The 24,068-nt window shown below is 29.2% G+C and overlaps 1 protein-coding gene across 1 annotated transcript; it reads right to left on the reverse strand.

The window, feature by feature from the left end:
- Nucleotides 1–788: 788 nt before the first annotated feature.
- On the reverse strand, nucleotides 789–20,503 carry LOC119615047 (paired box protein Pax-6-like; the record flags this gene model as incomplete). The annotated part of the gene is made up of 5 exons (XM_037971131.1): nucleotides 789–2,609; nucleotides 2,865–3,327; nucleotides 3,458–3,730; nucleotides 3,840–4,013; nucleotides 19,939–20,503. Coding segments are annotated over 5 exons (2,106 nt in total), but the record flags the coding sequence as incomplete, so codon positions are not given.
- Nucleotides 20,504–24,068: the final 3,565 nt, after the last annotated feature.

Below are 24,068 nucleotides of genomic sequence, written 5' to 3' on the forward strand. Positions count from 1 at the left end.
TTTATTTTATTTTTTTATATTTTTTGTTTTGTTATCTTCTAACTATAATCCGGGAGTAACTTAAAAGTATACTTCCAGACGGCGAAAATTCGAAATCAATCTATTTTATTTTTGTAAAATGTATGATATCGTCTGACAATCATCCATAAGTTACTACAATGTATACTTCCAGATGATTAAAATGCAACATTAATGTGTACACTCTTCAAACTATCTTCCAGAAGTGAAATAAACATACAAACCAAGAATATACAAATTCGGAAACAATGTATTTTGTTATTGTAAAATGTGTGTTCTCACCTAACTATCATTCAGGAGTCACTAAAACGTATACTTCCAGATGAAAAAAAATCAACAATCATGTTTTTTTGTTTAAGCAAAATGGATGCACTCTTCTAACTATCATCCGGAAGTAACTTAAAAGTATATTTCTAGAAGACGAAAATTCGAAATTAATGTATTTTGTTTTTGTAAAATGTGCGTTCTCGTCTGACAATCGTCCAGAAGTGTTTCTGACGTGGCGTCTGGGGTGATGCGCATCAGTTTTGTCTGCTAGATGTTTGAAGGGTACATATACTCATATATGTATATGTTTTAACCAACTTTTTCCACTTGTCAATGAATTTTCACATTACTATACAAACAGAATAATTTATGATAACGAATACTTTTTATAGCAACAAAAATTAAAAGAATGTATGTCTTACGTTTATAAATTATTATTTTTTTATTTTTAAAAATATTTTTTTTATTATCTTTCTAATATTTCAATTAATACATATCTGTTTTATTTAATTAAAGTTTTTTATTATGTTTTTATATGTAGTTTTACTTTAAGTCCAGATATTTATTTCTGTAATTCAAGCTTTTTGTCACGTAAATAGGATTTCACATGCATATTCTTTATTAAAATTTGGTTTGAAAACTGTCGCTTACTGTAATGCATTGAACAGAAATCAATAAAAAATGCCACCAAAACGTTGTCAACTACTAAATTTTTTCTAATGCCTCCCCACACCAACCGAAAAAAAATCATACATACAATGTACATACGTATGTAGCTTTGTTAAGTCTCTATTCAGCAATCGTGCTATAAACAAAACTTTTAAACAAGTTTGTAACAAGTGCTTGAAGCTTCCCTAATACTGGAACAGAGTTACAGAATCGTGGAATTTTTGACATAATTATTATTAAATGTATAACACATACATACTTACATATATGTATATTATTGGGGGTCCAATAAGGAGGTCAGCAATTTTAATTTATACATATATATATAAAGTGATGAATTTTTCATAAAAATATAAAACAGGGTTCACTGAACACTAATATAAACTCAGATTTTCAAAAGATGATGAGTCGGTTTCAACCCTTAATAATTTGATATAGCAAAAAACGATATGATTACCATATTTTTGAGGATATGTTTTAATTTACTAGTTATTCCACTTCGTCTGCATCCTCAGAAAAGATTAATTTTTAACATGCGTAATCAATTATGTATGTGCAGCATGAAGCAATATTTACACTGGGACGATGTGGAATGTGTTTAGAATATCGCCTAATCAAGAAGTACATTTAAAAATATACTTAAAGTTTTCTTGAAAATTGTACCAAGAAAAAGTTATGTCTTAATAGGTTTCCAGAGCAATGTTAGCAAATGGAGAATCCACAACTGAAAAATCTTTTATAAATATTTTATATACGTGTGTACAAAACTCATTAGTTGGTAAAGATATGTTTAGTTTGTTATTTTTTTAAATGATCATATGATAATAAAATATGTTATATTTTAAAATTGGAATATTTATAATAAATTAATTTATATTTTGTGTGTTTGTTCAAGTTGTATGTTTTTATATCTACTAAATACATAAAAGTTTGTGATGTGCTGTTTGTATTGTTTTTTTTTTTTGCAAAGAAACCATTTTTAAAACATTTTAAAAATCTGTTTTAATTTTATATTATAGAGAGTCTACACCCATGGCGAATAGAAGCAGGAAGCGAAAAATTGCTGTTGTTTACCCGTTGACGGATGTGGGATTGGAGAAGGACTGTTATTGGAGTTATTGCAGGTGGCTGCCGCCGCAACTGCTGTGTAACCGTTATAACCCATTTGTGAATATGGTGTAGCTGTCGAGGTTGGCACTGTTCCGCTGTGGGTGTTTAGACCGATATTGTTACTTAAATTAGCATGGGGACTGCAAGAGGTCTGACGATCAGATGAACAACTACTTATTCCTTGATGTGTTGGTAATGACGTTGATGGTGGAGGTAATCCTACAGCATGGGAATATGCACCTAAGCTATCGTAACTACTTTGACCTGAGTTAAGAGTTGGCGTACTGTTTGCTGATCCACTGCCGATGCGCTGCAGTTGACCTGTAGTGTTGCAACTACCATTTCCGGAGGGGGCCCCAAAACTTCCATTAGAAATAACGTGATGGTGGTGGTGGTGATGATTCGGTGGTACAGGAGGTCTTAAGGAAACGTGACACTGATACAGTGATGGTGATACTAAATCTCTTTGTTGTGATATCGGAGAACCAGGTATAGATGTTATGGGCGGATGTGAATGTGCAAAACTTGTCATAGGTGCCATAGAACTGAAATATAAAATATATAAAATTTTAATTTTGTTAAGATAGAAGGAAAAAATGGGTTTGAGGCTTTATATAGGGGATAGGGACAAATATGGACCGATCTCCACAACATTTTGTGAATAGATTTATATTTATATAATAGCGTAGAATTTTACATATGTACGTACCAACGAAGTCCAAATACCCTGCACTTTTTTTGATAGTGGTATTAAAAATACCGCAAAAGATATTTAAAGTTATAATATAATTTTTACTGACCTATAGGTATCGCTCATTGATATAGCAGTGTGATGCATAGATGGATATATCGCTGTCATAGTTGTACCGAAACCACCATTTAAATTTATGCGTTGTGGTGAGAGAGTTGGCATGATACTACTTCCTAGGTGAGATTCCGAATGCATGACACTGTGATGAGTCGCCGGAGTATGATGTAGTGAATGTATAAAACCTGTGTTGCTAGTTGATGTTGGGCAGGAAATGTTGTTGTTGTTGTTGCTGCTACTACGACCATTATTGTTGTTACTTTGTACATGACTGTTTTCGCCGTTAGAACTAGTGGTAGCACTTCTATTATTGTGTCCTAGTGTAGCAACTTCTAAATGTTCTGTTGGAGCCGTATCAAGATGACTAGTACTGGGAGCTAGTGAAGGCGCCGGGCCATTGGCAGCTACAACTGAGTTGGTGATGGAAGATGTTGACGTTAAATCCGTCATGGAATCTGTGGAGTGCGTAGTGTAGCCAAAATAGTCAAAAAACATACGAGCTATTTTAATTTATTAGACGTTATTATAGCTTTTTGCTCAATATCTACAGAAAAACCTTGAAACATTTTACAAAAAAATACTTACTGCTAGTTGATACTGGCATAACAGGTGCAACTGTGGAACTACCTCCAATACTGCTGCTATTTGGACTGTCAGTCAGCGAGGCAGCAGGGGTGGTGGACGACGAGACCGGTCCTGTTGAGTTAGGTGTACGGCGTTGATTTCGCAATTTTTCTTCTCTACGCCATTTCGCTCTTCGATTTGAGAACCATACTTGTATACGAGCTTCTGGTAAGCCAATTTTGCCAGCCAAACGTTCCCGTGCAAAAACATCAGGGTAATGAGTGCGTTCAAATTCTGCATGAAAATCAATAAAAAAAATTAACAAAATTTTATTATTTTACAATATCAGTTGTTAATTAGAATTTAAATTATTAAATTTAAAAAAATTGTGACTATTACTTACCCTTTTCTAAATTATCGATTTGTTCATTTGAAAATGATGTACGATTTCTTTGTAATTTGCGTTTTAAAATCAAACGCGCTTGATCATCTTCATTAGCACCTAAATTTGATATGCCACCGTTTGAGTTTTCACCCTCACCTGAAGCAGTTTCATCAGAATTATGACCATCGATTTCTAAAAATAAAAAAATAAAAATTTGTATACAAAATTGTTGATTTGCGAAATTTCATTGAATTCGTTATTCGTTATGATTTTGTAGTTGAATTTTTTTCCTTTTGTTTTTCCTTAATTTTAAACGTTTACATTAATAAATAAATAGATTTGATATGAATTTTCTACTGTTTTTTGTTTGATTTTAAAATCCCTATATTTGTATGTAGTATGTTATGTATGTATGTATGTATGTATGTATGTATGTATGTATGTATGTTATGTATGTTTGTTTGTGATGTATGTATGTATGTATGTATGTATGTATGTAGTATGTATGTATGTTATGTATTGTATGTATGTATTGTCTGTATGTAGTATGTATGTATGTATTATGTATGTATGTATGTTGTTTTAATGTATGTATGATGTATGTATGTATGTATGTATGTATGTATGTATGTATGTATGTATGTATATATGTATAGTATGTATGTATGTATGTATGTATGTATGTATGTATGTATGTATGTATGTATGTATGTATGTATGTATGTATGTATGTATGTATGATGTATGTATGTATGTATGTATGTATGTATGTATGTATGTATGTATGTATGTATGTATGTATGTATGTATGTATGTATGTATGTATGTATGTATGTATGTATGTATGTATGTATGTATGTATGTATGTATGTATGTATGTATGTATGTATGTATGTATGTATGTATGTATGTATGTATGTATGTATGTATGTATGTATGTAGTATGTATGTATGTATGTATGTATGTATGTATGTATGTATGTATGTATGTATGTATGTATGTATGTATGTATGTATGTATGTATGTATGTATGTATGTATGTATGTATGTAGTATGTATGTATGTATGTATGTATGTATGTATGTATGTATGTATGTATGTATGTATGTATGTATGTATGTATGTATGTATGTATGTATGTATGTATGTATGTATGTATGTATGTATGTATGTATGTATGTATGTATGTATGTATGTATGTATGTATGTATGTATGTCTGTATGTATGTATGTATGTATGTATGTATGGATGTATGTATGTATGTATGTATGTAATTGGAAAAACTGAAATGAAGTATGTATTATATGTAGTTTATTATTTAAGATATTGTTTTTTTTTGGTTTCATGAAATAACTCCCCAAAACAAAAATTATATAATTCGATTCTCACTAGAGACACTAATAAATGACCGCACAACAGGTCGGATAGAGGTCTAGGTGTATTTTTCGGATTTGATGTAACACAACCCCCTTTAAACAAACTAACTCTTGGTTCAAATATTTATTGTTTTGAAAAATTTGTGAAGTTTACTCACGTGCAGTACAATAATTTAAAATAAATATTTAGGTATTTAGTATTTCGTACATTTTATTTGCTAAAAACGACAGCAAGTTACAAAACAAACATCACGCGTACGATTGCAAAATAAAAATATTTCATAAAGTAAGGGAGAAATTCAGTAAATTTTATTGTGATATCGTATTATTGCACAATATACAAATCAAATTGTGACAATATCGAAATACTTGAACAAATCGTGCGCACTTAATTTATAATAATATTGAAATTTCAGTTGCTGTTGTTTTTGTGTCTGGCACACAAAGATAGAAGAAAAGGAATAGTGAAAGAATTTCAATTTAACATCCCATAAAATTTTCATTCCATTAAAGAGTGGCTGTGCAAATTCTGATATGAACATTTAAATTTTAACATTAGGACATTTTACTAAAATTAATGTTTAAAGTAACGCTGTAATATACTTATTGGCGAAAAATATGAAATAATATTTTGTATTTATTAATGAAATATAAAGAAAAGTACATTTCCTTTCATTTAAAAATGTTGTTAGAACTAAACACTTCCTTTAAGTAAAAAACTAAAATAAAGGCTAACCAACCCCCTTATTCACAAACAAAATTTTTATTTTATAAACAGTTTATAAATTAGAATTTGTATGGAAATTTTGTTTCATAAACCTTTTATAAAATAAAAATGTTGTTTGTGAATAAGGGGGTTAAAAGTTAAATGAAGAATAGGAAAGAGAAATATTTATTAAGCATTGAATTCCGATCTAAATAGGTTAACATATTTTTAAAAGGGAAAACTCAGTAGCTAGTCACCTGAATATCAATTCTATTATCATATTTGTCTAGCCATTTCTAGCTCCTCTTCGACTACTCACGACACAGAAAAAAATAAATTAACGATTCAGTACAAGAATTCACCAAACAAAATGCAAAATTACTTAAAATCGGACGTATCACGAAAATAGTATATGGGCCACTTTTTTCCACTGAAAAGTCTACTTTTGTCACATCACGTCACGCACCATTAACTGCTTATATCTAGGGAAACAATATACATATTTTTAAGTTGTTTATATTTTTATGTAGAGCTCTAATAGCTCTATACATAGGATAAAGAGGCGACCAATTACAATGAAGTGATGTGACAAAAAATATACTTTTCGGTGGAAATGCTCATAACAAATTTGCACAGAATTAATTGAAAAAATCATTTTTTCTCAATTAAAGAGATATGCTATTAGCTGAAAAATTTATTAAACACTCACTACAATTTCCAAAAAAAAAAAAAATTACCAAAACAAACATGAATTTTGTTAAATTTAAAATTATCAAACTATTTTTTTGGTAGATTCGGCAAAAATCTTTATTGAAAAATTTTAGATTTGAGCCAAATATGTTAATAGAAAGAAGTAAAATATTTACTGAATTTTTCATATATAATTTAACAAATTTGTTTACCAAATCTACAAATAATTTAAGTACTGAAAAGGAGAAACTTACTTTTTTACTTACAACACTATTATTTTGTACTGTTAAAACTGAAATACTGTATTCCATATGCTGTATTCCAAAACATAACTTAAACACGGTATACACGGTTTTTAGATCTTACAACGTTTCGAAATTCTCTTAAAATTTACAATATTTACGAATATAATAATACTTTTTCTACCACAAAAAGAACATTTTTAACACAAGACAAAAATAAAGAGAAAAATAAAAAACCATTAACCATAAAACCGAGAGCTGGATCCGCTCCTTTACTTGTTATAAGATGTATTTGTTACTTATTGCGTTACTTTCACATTCCAGTGCATGACAAGTTATCTACTATTATGTGTACTTATGTTGAAAATAGGTAAAAAAGATAGAAAAACTTTAAATGATTTAAACCATTTTGAGTTATTAAAATTTCCTCCGAGAATTTTGTGGTTCTAACAACACGTATTTTTTGTTTTTAAGTGTTAAAAAAAAATAGTCTTGAATTGAATAGACAACATTTGCTATTTTTATTAAATAATATCAAATATACAAAAACTTCACTCTGAGCCCGGTTTTCAAAAGGTTACCGATTCTTGATTTCTGAAAAATTATCAGGAATAACATTCTATGGATTCGAAAATAATATTCTCAATTTACTCGATCAAAATTAAGCAAGAATTTGAAATAATATCATTTTAACTGAATTGTTAACCAAAATTACCCTTTTCCTGAAATCCTTCAACTTTACATCGCAAGTACGGTAAAACTATGATAAGTATTGAGCTCACCTTTTTATGTTTAATTCGTATATATGTATGTCATTTATAACAAGTGAGAGTGTTATATTCGGCTGTGCCGAATCTCATATACCCACCATCAAACCATATGCCGTAAAAGGAAGGCTCCCCTATAAAGGGGATCTTAGAGTGGGGTAACGTCAATTATGGACCGATCCACATAAAATTTGGAAGAGGTTTTGGTTCGCAAGGAACTTACTTGGGTTGAATTTCATAGCATTACTCGTATTTTTAATCCAGTAATGAGCGTTAAAGTAAAGTAAATTATGGGCCGATCGACATACAATTTGGTAGAGAGGTTTTGGATCATAAGAGACTTACTTATGTCAAATTTCATTGCTATACTAGCATTTCTAAGTCAGTAATGATCGTTAAAGACATTTTTTGAAGGGGATAGGACTGACGCATTTACAAACTTTGGCGGTGATGCGCGGGCTCTTACCCTTAAAATAATTGAATAATACTTTACTTTAGTCTTCCGTTTGAATGTTAAAATACAACATAATTTCACTATTAAAAGCTGATTCGATTGCTGAAATATGAAAAATCAGATAAATTTTACTTTTTTTAGTAATATTTTCTAGCTAGCTAAAAATTTGACAACAGTAGAACAGTAGAATCATATGTATAAAGTGCTGGTTATAATGAGATGTTAGTTAATAATTTGTTTGTTTTATTGGACTATTGTCCAAATTATTGTTAAGAATTAAGATTTTACTGAAGTATAGAATTAAAGCTTTTTATGGCAGCTAGGATAGATGAGTACGATATAGCTGTTTGAAAATTAAAATACAAAATTACAATTTTAAAGTTTTAATTTTATCTCTAACAAAGGGTATTTCTATTTCTATTTTATCTACCTTTTTAAGTTTCAAAACATCTGACCTAAATCTTTTTAATATGATTTAGAAACGATTGCAAATAGATAATCAACATGTCATCAGAAAACTGAACTATAACAAAGTTAAAAAATTTATTGTAAAGACATTATATTCAGAACAGAAATGTACGAAAAAATGTCAAAATAAAATTGTCCATGAATACTGACAGTTTCCTTTTTATACATATTTGTACGAGGAATCTTTTTATCTAGATTCAGATTTCTTTTAAACAACCACTAGCACGACCCTTTTCCACAAAACTACAAACACAAAACACACAATACAATGCATATTTGATCCACACACATTTAGTAAGTAAAAAAGACAGTTAGACAGACAGGCATACATACATATATACAATACATATTTGATACCTTTTAATCGTTTATATTCAAGATAAGTATCAGAAAATATACTCTTTTTACAACTTGTCACTTTAACGTTCATTATCTGTCAAACGCGTTGTTGTTTTTGTGACAACACATCATCGGCATTGCAGAGACTTAGTAATAATATGAGGAGTATTACAATTACACTGTCTCACTTTTGACTCGTTCCATAAATAAAATGGCATAAATCATTGACAAAAAAATTTTAAGGTTACCCAAAATATTTCGTTTTTTCTTAGTCAATGATGAGGTGACCAATATAATCTTTTTGAGGTATTTCTTATTGTTTTTAACACTTTACATACCTACAGTATAATATTCTATATTATTATATTATATATAATCACTTGAATAAATTTCTTTTTAATAATTGAAAAATTATTAATGTATAAATAAACTCTATTTTGAATTAGTCGGGCGTATCCGTCTTTATTATCATACTTGTTATATCCTACACCACATATATTTGTTTGTGCTAATGTATGAATCGACTTTTTTCTGAATCGATCAAGCCATAGGCATTATATTCATCAGAACAATGTTTTTAATGCCATCAAATTATATTGGAAAGTTTATTTAAAAAAATTAAAAATCGGATTTTACTCCATTAAAGTAATTTTCCCTTACAGAAAATTCCTTTAATGTTGACAACTGATTTTTCATTTTATCGCATTAGATTATTTTTAAACTTCATGTGAATATTAATCCTTTTTTCAAATTTTATAATCATTGGTTTATATTTTATACTAGTCCTAGCATCCTTCAGGAAATTACAACTTTGTATGTTCAGTAATTATTTAATTCTAAAATTGGTTCATTAGATTGCGTACCAAGAAGAATTGCGCTTTGCCCTAAATCCTAGTTTACGACCAAATCATGAAATGAATTAGCAGTATCCCAATCAAGTATGGTAATAGTCAGATTCGTACTCCTTATATTTTACAATATGAAAATATTCATTCATAAAAACCCACCCTAATAAATGCACATAACAGAGTTGTTTGTGCTTGAATGAGCATTTTGGGCTGTTGACATATATAATTAAGTATATGTTTGCTTGCAATGTTGGAAGAAAATATTTTATGTCACGTACCAAAGAATTGTTATGCGTTGACAATGAAAGATGTAAATACTTGATAATATTCGAAACAAATAGATGATATAAAGATAATGTTTAAACCGTAGCAGTATAATAAAGGAATCTGTGTGAACAAAAACTATTTACAGCTAAGTCGTAGGACTTACACAAACTCGCCTATCGCTCATTCATTTCAAAACGGTCGTTTTAATTAATTTTAGTACTTCTTAAAAATAATTCTGACAAATCACGGAATTTAAGATAGTCGCTAAATACAAATTGATATACCCCTTCGTCATGGATTTTAAATAAATGACAAAAAGTTATCATGAATTTGCTAGAGAGATATAGGAGTCAAATATCTGCTTTTTATCTCCAAACTTATATGGCGAAAAAATTACATGTTTTAAGAGGTGCCGTAACGGTTCTGAAGTTTGAAGATTCTTTAACAATTTTGCCATTAGCAGTATTTTTCAAAACTGAAAATGTGTCTTTTTTCTTAAAAATAAGGAACGAAACTTTATTACTTTTTTGTAACGTAAACTAAATTTTTAAATTTTTTCACATTCCTTAAAATTATAAAATTAATTATATATATAAAATTAATTATATATGTACTAACATACTATTTTCAAAATATGTTTAGATTTTTTTTGTAAAACAATTTTATTTTTTAAACCAAAAGGCAGCTGATTTGTATGGTTAACATTAAACTTTAATGTTTAATGATTAAAGAAATGAGATTTACTGAGTCCGAATCTGGTAGAATTTGTCCATCAGACTAGGGTTTCGACATCCCATCCTTAAGATTATTGTCTCCTCAAAATTGAAAAAACCCATATTGAGAGGTTATAACAGCAAGATGACATCTTTGCTTATAATTATACCCTACACCACTTTAATGGGGAGCGTTTATTGGGTTTGTGCTGATGCACAATCACAATATTGTGTGTAATGCTCAATAATATTGGTCCTAAACCACCTTAAAGTATACCAATCGGTTTAGAATAATTTCGATTTAGCTGTGTCAGTGCGACCTTGTATCAAACTACAGGTCTCAATTTTCATGATATTTCAATGAAATTTGGTACATGATCCTTTGTTCACACAGGGACGAAACCTATGAATAATCAAAATGATTAAAATCAGTCTATTATTTCACCTAGCCCCCATACCCTGAAATAGAGCTTTTGAGCTCACAAATATGTTTAATATACTCTATATGAGCAATTATCAAAGTTTTTTAATTCCTTTGAAATTGAAAATTGTTAATAACTTTGGTAAGAATAAAATGTCAAATACATTTTTTACAGGTTTATATACACAAGACTTCCAGCCTAAAAATTGCAAAATTGTAAAACTCTAGATCTTCATTTCTAAACGTAATCGGTTTTGGAAGTTTACAAAATTAAAAAAACGTGTGTCACTAACTAATTTTTTCACCTTCTTTTTATTTTTTTGTCCATAGCTTTAAACTTTTGACACTATTTGTTATTGTGCTAACTAAAGACACTTAGGAGATAAATTCTTTACAAGCTTATCCGTGTGTTACGTATTAGAACTTGGATACAAAAACTGGGACAACAGTGCTTAGCAGATGTAATTATACACAGTATGGTATATATTTCGTTAATGTGCCCGGAATAGGAGATGGGTAAGACATCTAAAAAAGTTGGAAAACTTGAACGTAAATTTTTTAAAATATCAGTTTTTGGAGCGGCACATTCGCACTTATATAGGAAATAATTTGAATTATTGCGTAAATTGAGTTTTTTGTTATTTTGAAATATAAAATCGGAGGAGCATGCAAAAATATTCGAATGCAAAAATTTTATGAACTTTTTAAAAATTTTGCAAAATTTAATTTTTTTATTTTTGTTATTTTATATATCAAACATCGACTTCTACAAACATTTAATGAATAAACATGAAGATAATGACAAACACAATGGTTTTGGATCATAAATGTATTTAAAATGTCCTTGTAAGCTACAAAGACCTCACTTTTATCTAAACACATTTTGCCAAGGCACATCATGGATGATGCTCAAAATTATCACCATTTGCAAGTTTTCTTAATACTTTATTGTAAAACTGGGGCGCATCAAAAAAGTTAAGTAATTGAAGGTTTTGTGGGCCAAATAGAATGTACCTAGCATCAAAAAGCATCACTCTATAAATATTTAATTCCTTCAAACTATAATTTTTTAATTGCATTCCCTTATAAATCAAGCTCGTAGAATTCAGATATTAACAGTTTTTTTTCTTAAATTTTACTAATTCTCGATTTTTGAAAAACAACAAGTTAAAAAATTTCTGAAATGAAATTTCTTACTGTGTATTTTTAAAATTTTTGAAAATAAATCTTATGGTATGTATTTAATGCGCTGAATTTGAATTATTTTTACAATTATGTGTAATTTTTATACTATTTTACTATTTTTAAGATTTTTTTTAATATTTTGGTGAAACCCGCTATAACTTTTGCCCCCTCGATCAAAATAATTAACGCGAACGGATTCATCACGGGTTAGGGTCTGTTTATATTCACACAAAATATTTTGAATGTGCCATCAAAAATTTTTTTTGATTTTTTTTTTTAACTCTAAAATTAAACTTTAATAATTGCTCATATACTTGATGACCCTGCAGAATTATGTAATGATCGGGCCTCACTTAGCCCCCAAACAAAGACCCCTTCAGAAAGTTAGTTAAATTCCAAAATTCCCTCAAAAAGGCTAATGTCGGGGTGAAATTCAGGATAAATACATTTTATGTAAACATAGAACGATTCACCATATTTTATCAGGATATATCTATATTTTCCTCCAGACCCTATATATAACCTATTTCAGAAAATTAGTTTTTCATCAACAAATTGCTTAAATATATCGGAGGCAAGGTACAATTTAAGTTATATAATTTCTTACTTTTTTATGGCTCTGAACGTGCAATCTATCGAATTTAAAATAAAGGTTTCACTTCTGCTATATATTGTTTCTTCTATAGATATAGATATATATGTACATATGTAGGTATATGCAGAATTTTTCAAAATGAATCCTGGGTTTTTTTTATTTTTTTAAATTCTTCTTTGAGTCAACAAATTGCCTTCTGATGTTGGTGTCGTTAGTATGTTCGAATCGATCATCCTGCCAATCCTGCTGTACGATAGTTTAAGGCTAATGTGATAATTGGTCCATACCAATGTGCCTTTAGACCTGTATATACAGAATTTTTCAAAATGAATCCTGGGTTTTTTTTGTTTTTTTTTTAAATTCTTCTTTGAGTCAACAAATTGCCTTCTGATGTTGGTGTCGTTAGTATGTTCGAATCGATCATCCTGCCAATCCTGCTGTACGATAGTTTAAGGCTAATGTGATAATTGGTCCATACCAATGTGCCTTTAATGTCGACTACAGACCAAATTTTCACATAAGGTTTGGTGAATCGCAAATTTATTTTTTTAATCTTTCTACAAATCCGAGTGATACCGGTAAAGGTAAATTATCTTTTTCTGAATTTTTCATATAACATAAAATTTTAAATACTGCGTACATATTACATATTTTATACTAATACTTTATCTTGGCAAAATTTCAGATGTTTTTCAGAGTTTGTAATTTGTTTTGAGTATAAAAAATCCCATTTAACAGTGCAATTTTGTTCATCTTTAACTAATTTTTCTTGGTTTTAAAAATAGACTTATTCCACTTTCCAAGTAAACTTTTTTAAAAGTTTAACGTTTAATTTCTGCCACACGGTTTTTTTTTTTTGCCCAGGGATCAATTATGTTCAGACTCTAAACAATCGGTCCAAAATTTCCCATAGCCCCCATACAGAGGTACATATTCTCGGAAACGGATTCATCTTTAATAATAGTTAGTTAGTTAGTTTGAAAGGAGGATGAATATACATCAAATCCGAAGAAATACACCTAGGCCTCTATCAGGCCTGTTGTGCGCTCCTTAACCAGTGCCTCAGGTGGGAATCGAACCCACCACCTCCGGTCTACCAGACTAGAACACTAACCACTAACCTACCGGAGGCCACATCTTTAATAATAACTTTGTCAAAAAATATAAGTATCACTTCCGAAAATCACTTAAATGCACATAACATATTAAGATATAAAGATATTGGAATAATATTCGACATAAATATTTTTTGTATATACATATATCACTCTGCAAAATATTTTTTGAATCGATCCATAGTTGGGCATAGCTCCCATATAAGGCCAACTTCCGATAACCACGTAAACGATATATTTAATTACTGAATGAAAATATCGGTATAAAATTCATTATGAATGTGTTAAGAGTCCATATTTGGTCACAGCTCCCATATAAGGTCCATTTCCAAAAACCACTTAAAAGTGGTACATAGTTGGTCATAACTATAGAATAAACTTCTTTATATGGGGAATAAGGTTAAATATTGGCAATAAAATCGGACCTACATCTTATACTTAAATACCAATTTAATTAATGTTTAAACATTCAGAAGGGACCAACAACAAATTAGTCATTTCCACAGTCCGAAAGTCCTAAAAAGCAACATATTAGACAATGTTTGGTTTTTGTCTCTCCTGTAAATTTTTAAGTGTTGTTACGTCCTTTTGCATTTCAGATGACGATATGTAAGTATACACGGATAAAATCCGAGTTTTGTGTATCGTTAAATCATTCTGCAAAATTTTATCCGGATAGGCCAATAGTTGGTCATATCTCCATAAAAGGTCCATAAATTAGTTATGGACTCGATTAAAATTAGCTCCGTAGATGAATAAAGCACGGAAGCAAAATTTTATTATTCACAGTACTTTTCGCTTATAGCCACAACTCTTAATTGCACACAAATTGAGGAGTATATCGCTAAAGTGATTATAAACAAAAATTTTTTGTATATGCCAGAATGTGCTAATAAAAAAAATCTTATATATTCATTTTTTGTGAATATAAAAACGTCAAAGAAATAAATATTATTACAATAAATATTATTTTCATAAATTCATTAAAATATATTGCTTATATTATTTAAAAAAAACAATAATTTTAGTCTGTTTTACCTTGAGGATGTTGGTTACAGTTGTATCTTCTATTTTTTTTTTTTTTTTTCAAATAAAAAAAATGAAATTTGTATCTTGCTCTAAGCAAAAATGTAGCAAAATATCAACTGCGTTTGAAATTTCTTTAATCTTCTTCAACAAACAATTCTTCGTTTGGATCGTTACTTGTTTTTTGTTGACTTTAAAAACAAATTTTTTAGAAAAAAATTTTGTGCGTGAAGTTTTTTCATATTACATGACCACGGGTAGATGGCATATACAGTGAATCAATTAAGTAATTTGCCTATGTAAAATTTTATAAATTTTAACAAAAAACTTTATCTGAACAATTATTTTTAGCAAAATAAATCAATTTGCTTGTTGTATTTTTTAAAGAATATCTTATATTTTAATTTTCTACCATAAAAAGTAAAATCGTTATATTAATTAACGAGATTTTTGATAAAATGTGAACGTATTGTTAATTTTTAAGGTCAATAAACTATTTTGCTTTTTTAGGTTTTTTGTTCATTTTTTTAATATTTCTGCATTATTTTATAAAATTTAATATTTTTATTACTCCTATATATTGGAATAACATTTTTTAGATATTTTAGTAGTGGAACGACTAAGTTTGGACATTTCTTAACCGATTTATTATCCTATATACCTATAAGAATTTTTCAATATCTGACTTAACATGAAATCTATCGTTTCTTTGATTTAATTTTGAAAATAATAAGTAATTTTGAATTGGATACATGATATATTAGGAAATCAATGGATTTGGACCTAGAAAAAAATATTAGTGGGGTATAAATCCATAGATTATAACAAAAATAATCTGGGTTTTTGGTCATTTTGTATTGATAAACAAAAACTACATTACGGAAACCCCATCTATTTGGGGAGTACTGTGTGAATTTTATTTAGAATTGTATAATTTTGATTCTTATTCAATAAAGCTAACACAAAATACCATCCTAGCCACTCTAAGTATGGGGATATCACCGTATACCACTATAGAACTATTACATGCTAGAATTTTGATATTCTACCTCATATTTTGAATGCATTATTTTATGAATAAAATACAGTAGGCGTAGTTGGATTTGAATAGTTATTCTTGATTTGGGTTCTAACTATATATAAGTGTATGTATAAGCTAAAAAATATTGCTTTTGTGGATCTTAGGTGATGAGAAGCGCCTCTATTTGTAAATAACTTAATTAAGTATTTTTCCCGTACCACACGAAAGTTCACTTTATATTGTTTCCAAGCAACCTAAGGTCTGTTTAGAGGTCTAAATTTAAACATAGTGTTCTTTTAAGTTCGTATACGGACTTTGAAGAAGATAAATGAGGACTTCAATGGTTTTTGCTTGGATACAAGTCGCTCTCTTTTGGCAGTTAAGGTTTTGAAAGACAACTCAGTGCGTTTTTTTAATAATTCTTTGTGTTAATTCATCAATTTCTATATTTTATATTTTTTAATGATTGATTAAACATCTCATAATTGAATTCCATTGATTTATACTTGCTCTAAAAATCTAAACTAATTTTTTATATTTGAATTGCCTCATTATTTCCCTTTAAACATTTTTAACGCAAATAACTACACAGTTTCACACAATAATGATATGATTTTTGAAAATTACGATTGAAAAATACTTAACACGTGTCCTTTTAACAATAAAACAATAAATTTCAAAAAGCAATTAAAAAATAATTTGAAAAACCCAACGAAATTAACTGGAAATTTCAATATGCAAAATACTTTATTGACGTGCAAATTCTGATGAAAAATAATAAAATGCAACAACAAATACACCAAAATTTTTATTTTAATATTTTTTTCTTGGTTTTCCCATTCTACACAATCTCTACTTTCAATTGGAAAACATTTTACCTGTTTTTTTGAATTTTATTTATGAACAAGAAACAAAATTCTCTTAAAAAAAGGTAGGCAAAAATCTTAGTTGATTCACTGTATGTGAAAAGTGCTTATATCATAAATGGACTATAAAGTAATCTTTTTATATTAAATTTATCGACAGAGACATTTAAATCTAATAAAATTGATAATATAACTAATGTGACTATAACAGTGATGACTATAAACGAAAACTACTGTATATTAAATGTCTAAAAATATTTAGAACGGTTTTGATAAAAGTGGAAGGTGTTTAAGATTCGGCATAGACGAATATAACACTCAAACTTGTTACTATTAAGCTTGTCTTAATTTAAAATTGATAAATACACGTTAAAAATAGAGTATAAAATCAGCTGAGATGTCCCACTTTAAATTTGTATGCTTCACACATATTTTTAACAAAAGTTTTACTGATTCTATAAAACTACAATTTGAAAAAAATACGTATGCACTCACAACACTTTTAAGAAATCGCAAATTTTATTTCTCATTCTACAAACTATTACAGGTTGATTACAATTGGAACCGCTGTCGACAAACTATCGTATTCATGAATACGATTTTCGTTAAATTGTTAAATATATTAAACTACCTTCAATAAACTATTGACAAATATAAGACAAATAATTTTATTCTTTAAGCCAATAATAAGTAAATGTTTAACAAAATTTTTCTCAGATAAAAGCTAAACCTTTTTCTTTAATTCTAGGCTTAGGTTAGCTTTATCTTTAATTTTAGATTGATAACGAATACTAATACTACTAAAATTCAAATTTTTATGTTTGAGTCAAACAATTTGATGTGTCGCCAAGGCGCTTACGGTTTATTGTAGAAATTTTGTATGGAAAATGTGCGAAATAAACCTAAAATAAACGATTAATATCTTTATGAATACGGGGGTAAATGTTATATGGATTCATTTTGATACATTCCAAAACTTATTTCATTGTTATATGTATATGCTGACATAAAAACAAAACTCAAACAAAATAATTTATTGAATGAAATAAAATAAAATAAAAAAAAATGAAATAAAAAAAAATTTTGTTAAAGCTAGATTATTATCAAACTAAAATATCTTACAAGATTCTGAAATAAAATATATAATCAGATAAAATTTAAAGGAAGCGATTTGTAGCCTTGTGATGACGCCTAAAATATACAAACCCAAAATTTAAATTCTTTGACATGTGAACACTATCTAACCATTCACTTACATATACAGTATAGTCTAATAATGAGGTGTCGCAAATAAAATCTATAAATGAATATACCACCATTGACTCGTATACGAAACATAAAATACTTGTGGTAAATGTGTCAAAATTTGTTTTGTAAACATTCAAGTCTAAACCAACTTTGGTTTGTTGTTTTGAAAAGTAAATTATCAAACGAAGCATTAAACTTTTTATTTATCTTACTCTGTGTGTAAGTGTGTATATGATATTTGCATGTAATTTGTATGTTTATGAATTACAACCCCCACCCTACCCCATCATCACTCACCGGAGGTTATAAGATACAGTAACAATTTTTAGCAGTTTATTTCAGTATTTAGTTAAACTGGAATTTTTAATCCGTATAATTCCTCATTTTAGAAATAAACAGAAAATATTTAAAAAATACACATGTTTCAGCAAACACTCACACAAAACAAATTATTCATTAGGGTGTATTTTTTTTTCTTTTCTTGTGTTAAATTTATCATTTTGGGAATTCTTGATGGTAACACTTTTTTATTCTCATGGATTGGTAATAAAATTGTTTAATTTTTGGGAATCACCTGCATATTCCTTACCGTGTTTTATTGATATTTTTTAAATCTTAAAAGTTTACTGGAAAACAATAAAAAAACAATTGTCTTCAATTTACATTTCGTATAATAACATCAATTGAGAAATTGCTGAATATTACGGGAAAGTATTCAAAAAAGTTATTTCTCGCATAAGACAATATTGGATATTGATACCCATTAAAAAAACATAAACAAATGAACTCATGGTCGACAATTTTTTGCTCCGAAATAATAAGAGTAAATGAAACTCCCTAATGTTCACATATTGAAAAATATTCTTTACCACGAACTGCTTTATAACCCAATTGTGGTAAGCCGCTATTTAATTTGATTCACTCTCTATTGGTTCATTCATCCATCCATCCATTCGTTGTCTGTCTGTCGGTTTCCTTTTATTTTAGATTGTATGTTATGCTGCTTTCGTTGTGTTGTTATTTTGATGTTACTGCAGTACATGTAGTTGTCGTTTTCATCCTACAGGCAACAAAATAAACACAAAAGTGTTTCAATGACAGATAAACAAACACACAACCGCACATCATAAAGGTGGATAAATAGATATGTACATAAATACATACATATTTACTAGATATCTAAATACAGATCTACATACCAAGATTAAGGATGATAATGTTACCGTAACCCTTAAATGCTTTAAATTCATATTTCTCATTCCACAACTAGATTATTGACTAAGTCTTAAAATATAACAAAAACATAAAAAGCTAACAATGTTTCAACCACCCCCTCCGTCCTAATTTTTACGATCCGAGCTAGGAGTATTACAAATGTATCGAATAAAATAACAATACCTTATACTTGAAGTCCAGGCAGATTTCATGGCAAATTTCGATTAAATTTAGATAGAAAACAACTATCTTTAAATTAAATTTTAACTTCCCAATATTCGTAATAAACATGACTTTTAGTTTTAACTTTAAACACTAAAACATCGCTCTCACACCGATAATAGTACAAATTTTTTATTATTCAATTCAAAAAAGCCGTATTTTGAATTATGCTAGTCTTGTAGTAAATGAGCGATATATATATATATAAGTTTAGTCCCTTAGCCCCATTTTTTTCGAAATATCTTTAATTAATACAATGTACTTTTTTAAAAATCCTAACACATTTTTATTTTCATTAAAAATATTATAAAATATGGAAAGTAATTCCTACCTTTTTTTAAGGTTATATCCTCTGTACCGGTTGTGGAGCACGTGTTATTATGTATTGATGTTGCACTCGGACTTAGATGTTGGCTGTGGAAACCTGCTGATGCAGGTGTATTAGATGCGTTATTCGCCGTTAAATTACTATTCGCATTTAAAGGTGGAGTGTACCATGACGATGACGGTGAGGAGTAGTGACGTGGTGGCCAAGCGTGATGATGGTGATGATGCGATGGTCCAGATTGGTGATGGCCTTGTAAATGCTGGTGATGATGATGTACGGTATGACCATTTAAGAGTCTAAGTTTTTCATAAACTATAGAATCTGTGGTTGAACAACTGATATCTAAGGCGATGTCTGTCGATATTGCTACAGGATTTGTAGTACTAGTTCCACTATCACTAGAATTTAGTGGTGTCGCCGTCTGTAGTTCATTTGTAGATGTTATTGAATTAGTCGTATTATTGTCTACTGGAGACGATGCTACTGATGTAGCATTGGTATGTTGCTGTTGTTGTTGTTGCTCTTTTTGTGCTGCTAAATTGCGCAAGACGCGGTTAATCGAAGATACCTGTAATTTATAAAAATTTAATTTAAATGTTTTACAAAAAAACAAAATTTTTGGTAATAAAATCTACTTTAAACAACGTCTTAGTTGTTTACAAAAAATTTAATACAAAATTATATCATTATAAAAATGCCGGCGGTCGAACAGATGACATTTAAAAAAAAAAAACTTTTATTTTTCATCCCTTATCAATCATCAATCATCGTAACGTATTTATATAACACATCATTTATAGTCTACTTATGTATGAGATTTGCTATTCAAGTAGCTGTTTATAATTTCAATTTATACAATTCCTTATGGAACACAACAAAGGTTGGCAGCTCTGACTTACTATGTTGTCTGCAAAAAAATTAATTGGTAAATTGGCTTGAAGATGTTTGAAATTGATGGTGTGATTTTTTAACAATTTATTAAGTAATGGTTTCAACGATTATACCATAAAATGGGGTTATTAATTAAATATTTAATAAAATTTTTTAAATATTTTACATACTTCAAATTTTTAAGTCCTGTAAAAGGGACACATGATCAGAAACTGAAATACTGAGTATCCAGTATAATCACATAAATATTATACAAATATACATATGGTTAATTTCTCATGCAAGGGGCTTATGTTTTAAAAAAAATTTTAACTCAAAACTTAGCTTTTTAAGTTAAATTATTTTTTTTATAGACATCCTACTCGCATCCCACTAAAGGAAATGGTCTAAGTTTTCTTTTGAACAAAACAACAAAAACTTTCATTTTGAAAAAAATAGGCGAAATTAAGTAGCACGTATTGAAAAACACTCTTATTCTTGAGTTAAAAAATGATTTTTTTGATAGATATCCCACTCGCATCCCATTATGGGACTATAAAGCCCTTAAAGGAAATTGTATAAGCTTTCATCTGAACAAAAAAATGGAATTGCCCATATGTATATGGTTTGCTTCATGTGTTTAAAAAAGGTGTAGTTCAGTGTTATTACTCTCTGATATGCAATTTGTGGATTTATAATGGAAAATATGCATTTTTGGGTTGTTTCCTAAATTTAGTTATCAACTAAAATAACAAAATAACAATAAATATCAAATATCGAATTTTATTTATCAAAGGTTACTTATAAATATTTAATAAATTTATTATTTTAAAAAGTGTTGTAAAATGAGAGTTAGGACTTTACTCTTTATGAATATAGGGCCTATATTATAGGCTCTCGACATGATTTCGCTACTTTAATAAATAGAGTCAAAAGTGTTTCAACGATATTCCGGAGGAAAATTTTTATTGGGATAAGGTGAAGTCATCGACTAATTTAAAATGCGTCCAAATAAATTTATATTCCCAATTTAAAATTTGTGTTTGCAAAATAATTAGTGACTGTTGATTTCACCTATTATTAAGGGTTCTATGACTAGTTATATTAACTTGGGCTTGTCCCTTCACATACAATCACACTTCCTTTCGATGACAAGTAGACAACTAACTCTACAATAGGGGTGCTTCCGTAGACTTGTTGCAAGTGTTGTAATCGATCAGTATGGAGGTCGTGGTTTCTATTCCCAAAAGAGACTCAGATAAAGGGCGCACAACAGAACCGATAGTGGTCTAGGTGTATTTATAACTCTACAATAGATTACTGCTGGTTGGTTAACTAACTATTTTTTAATGTATTCTCTCTATAAAACTAAGAGACGCTAAAGTTGGGATTGACTTGCTTTATTCATAGCATATGTAAATATATGTATATTAAGATGATTATTTAGACACTGCAGTATTAAAAGAGTCCTTTGTCTATTAGGATCCCAAATACATACTATGTATTTCCATGTGTGTAAATTGCATACATATTTAGCAACAAATTGCGTTCATCGTTTAAAGAATCAAACATAAAAAATTTAATTGTATATACCACTGGGCGTTAATTAAAATACATATATGCATGCATTTCTATTTATCATCATTTACAGCAATAGCAGCACATATTTTGAGTGGATTTGTTGCTTGTTCGTATCCAATAAGCTATTTCTTTTGCATACACCCGCCCATCGATTTGGTGCATGCGTAGTTCTTACAGAAATTACATCAAACACATAGTAACACACACTTTAAAGACAGCTAAGTTTAAACGGACAATGAACGTTTGTAGCGAATAAGATTGTGTTTTAATTTGGACGAACGATGCACAGAGGAGTGTTCATCCCGAAAAAATGTCAATATTAATAAATGTCTTTTTAGATTGCATGAGTTTCTTATTGTTTTAGGTTTAATTTAGTTATTTAGTTTAATTTCGCTCAATAACAATTCTGATTTAGGTTGAAATCAGTACACGTTTCCACCTAGAGTCCATATAAATGTTTCCATGAAATTGTCCTTTGCTACTCATAAAAATTTTAGTATCTTCAATTTTCTAAAGATCCCAGGTACTCCCGGGATGCAAATCTTACATACCCACTCCACGCTCGCTTACAAATGGGGAGTTAATGAAGTACTTGCAATTTCTCTTACAAAGAAGTTGTTTTATTTTTAATAATAAAAAGAGCCAGCTAGAACACGAACAAGGGACTTCGGTTTGTTAGTCAGCTGTTCTACTGACTGCTTAGCTATTTTATTGCGGGTTTAATTTTGTTTTGTTTTTTGTAAAACACAATTCTTTATGAGAGTACTTCTAAGTAATGCAGACGATAAGTAGTAGTCATTGAAAAGTAAGTGGTTATGGAAGTATCACTCATTGCCGAGTTTTTGCTGGGTAGTTCCATCAGTCATGCTTTCGAGAATAAACATTTTTAAAACAACTTATGAAAGTATTGTTTCTAACACCGAAATCATAAACAGACAGCTTTTTACAACACGCTCACGATAAAACGAAGCAATAGAATTTAACCAAATTCACCCAAAACGTTCTTCATTTTCCTATGTTGTTTGGTATTGAAAATGAGCAGAATCGGTTCACTTCGAGAAAAGTTATGAATCAAAATTTAAAAAAAAACTCCGAAAAAATAAGCATTTTTTACACATTCTGATGTAATTTTCACGAAAACTATTCCATAAAAATCATCATACGTTCGCTTCTACATGAGAGCTTGATCCTTGTTGAAAATTGGCGGAATCGGTCCACAACTTCATATACCTAGCATACAAATGTACATATTCCCGGAAAATGAGGTTATTGTTAATAACTTTCGTTAGAATCTCGATATCTTCACAAAAGTTTTATGTCAAAAGAATTCATACAGAAGAAAAAATTTCTCGATCGGTCCATAATTAGTCCTAGCTCTCATACAAGGTCTCCTTCAGAAAAACACTTAAACGCACATAACTCATTACTAAATTAAGCTTTCCATATTGTATGGATACAAATATGTATTGGCACAAATATTTCTTTTATATACAGAAATATTACTGTATATATTTTTTTCGGACCGGTCCATATTTGGTCATAGATCCCATACAAGGTCCCATTCAGAAAAATACTTAAACGCACATAACTCCTCACTAAATTAAGATATCCATACAGGATTTGTTAGATGGACAAGAAGATCATTGTATTTCTTTGGATCCGTGCGCATAGGGGCATATGAG

This window comes from Lucilia sericata, unplaced genomic scaffold, assembly GCF_015586225.1.
Source record: "Lucilia sericata isolate MDLA Ls3-8-SP2 unplaced genomic scaffold, ASM1558622v1 Contig003934F_arrow, whole genome shotgun sequence".
In the NCBI taxonomy this organism is placed as follows: domain Eukaryota; kingdom Metazoa; phylum Arthropoda; class Insecta; order Diptera; family Calliphoridae; genus Lucilia; species Lucilia sericata.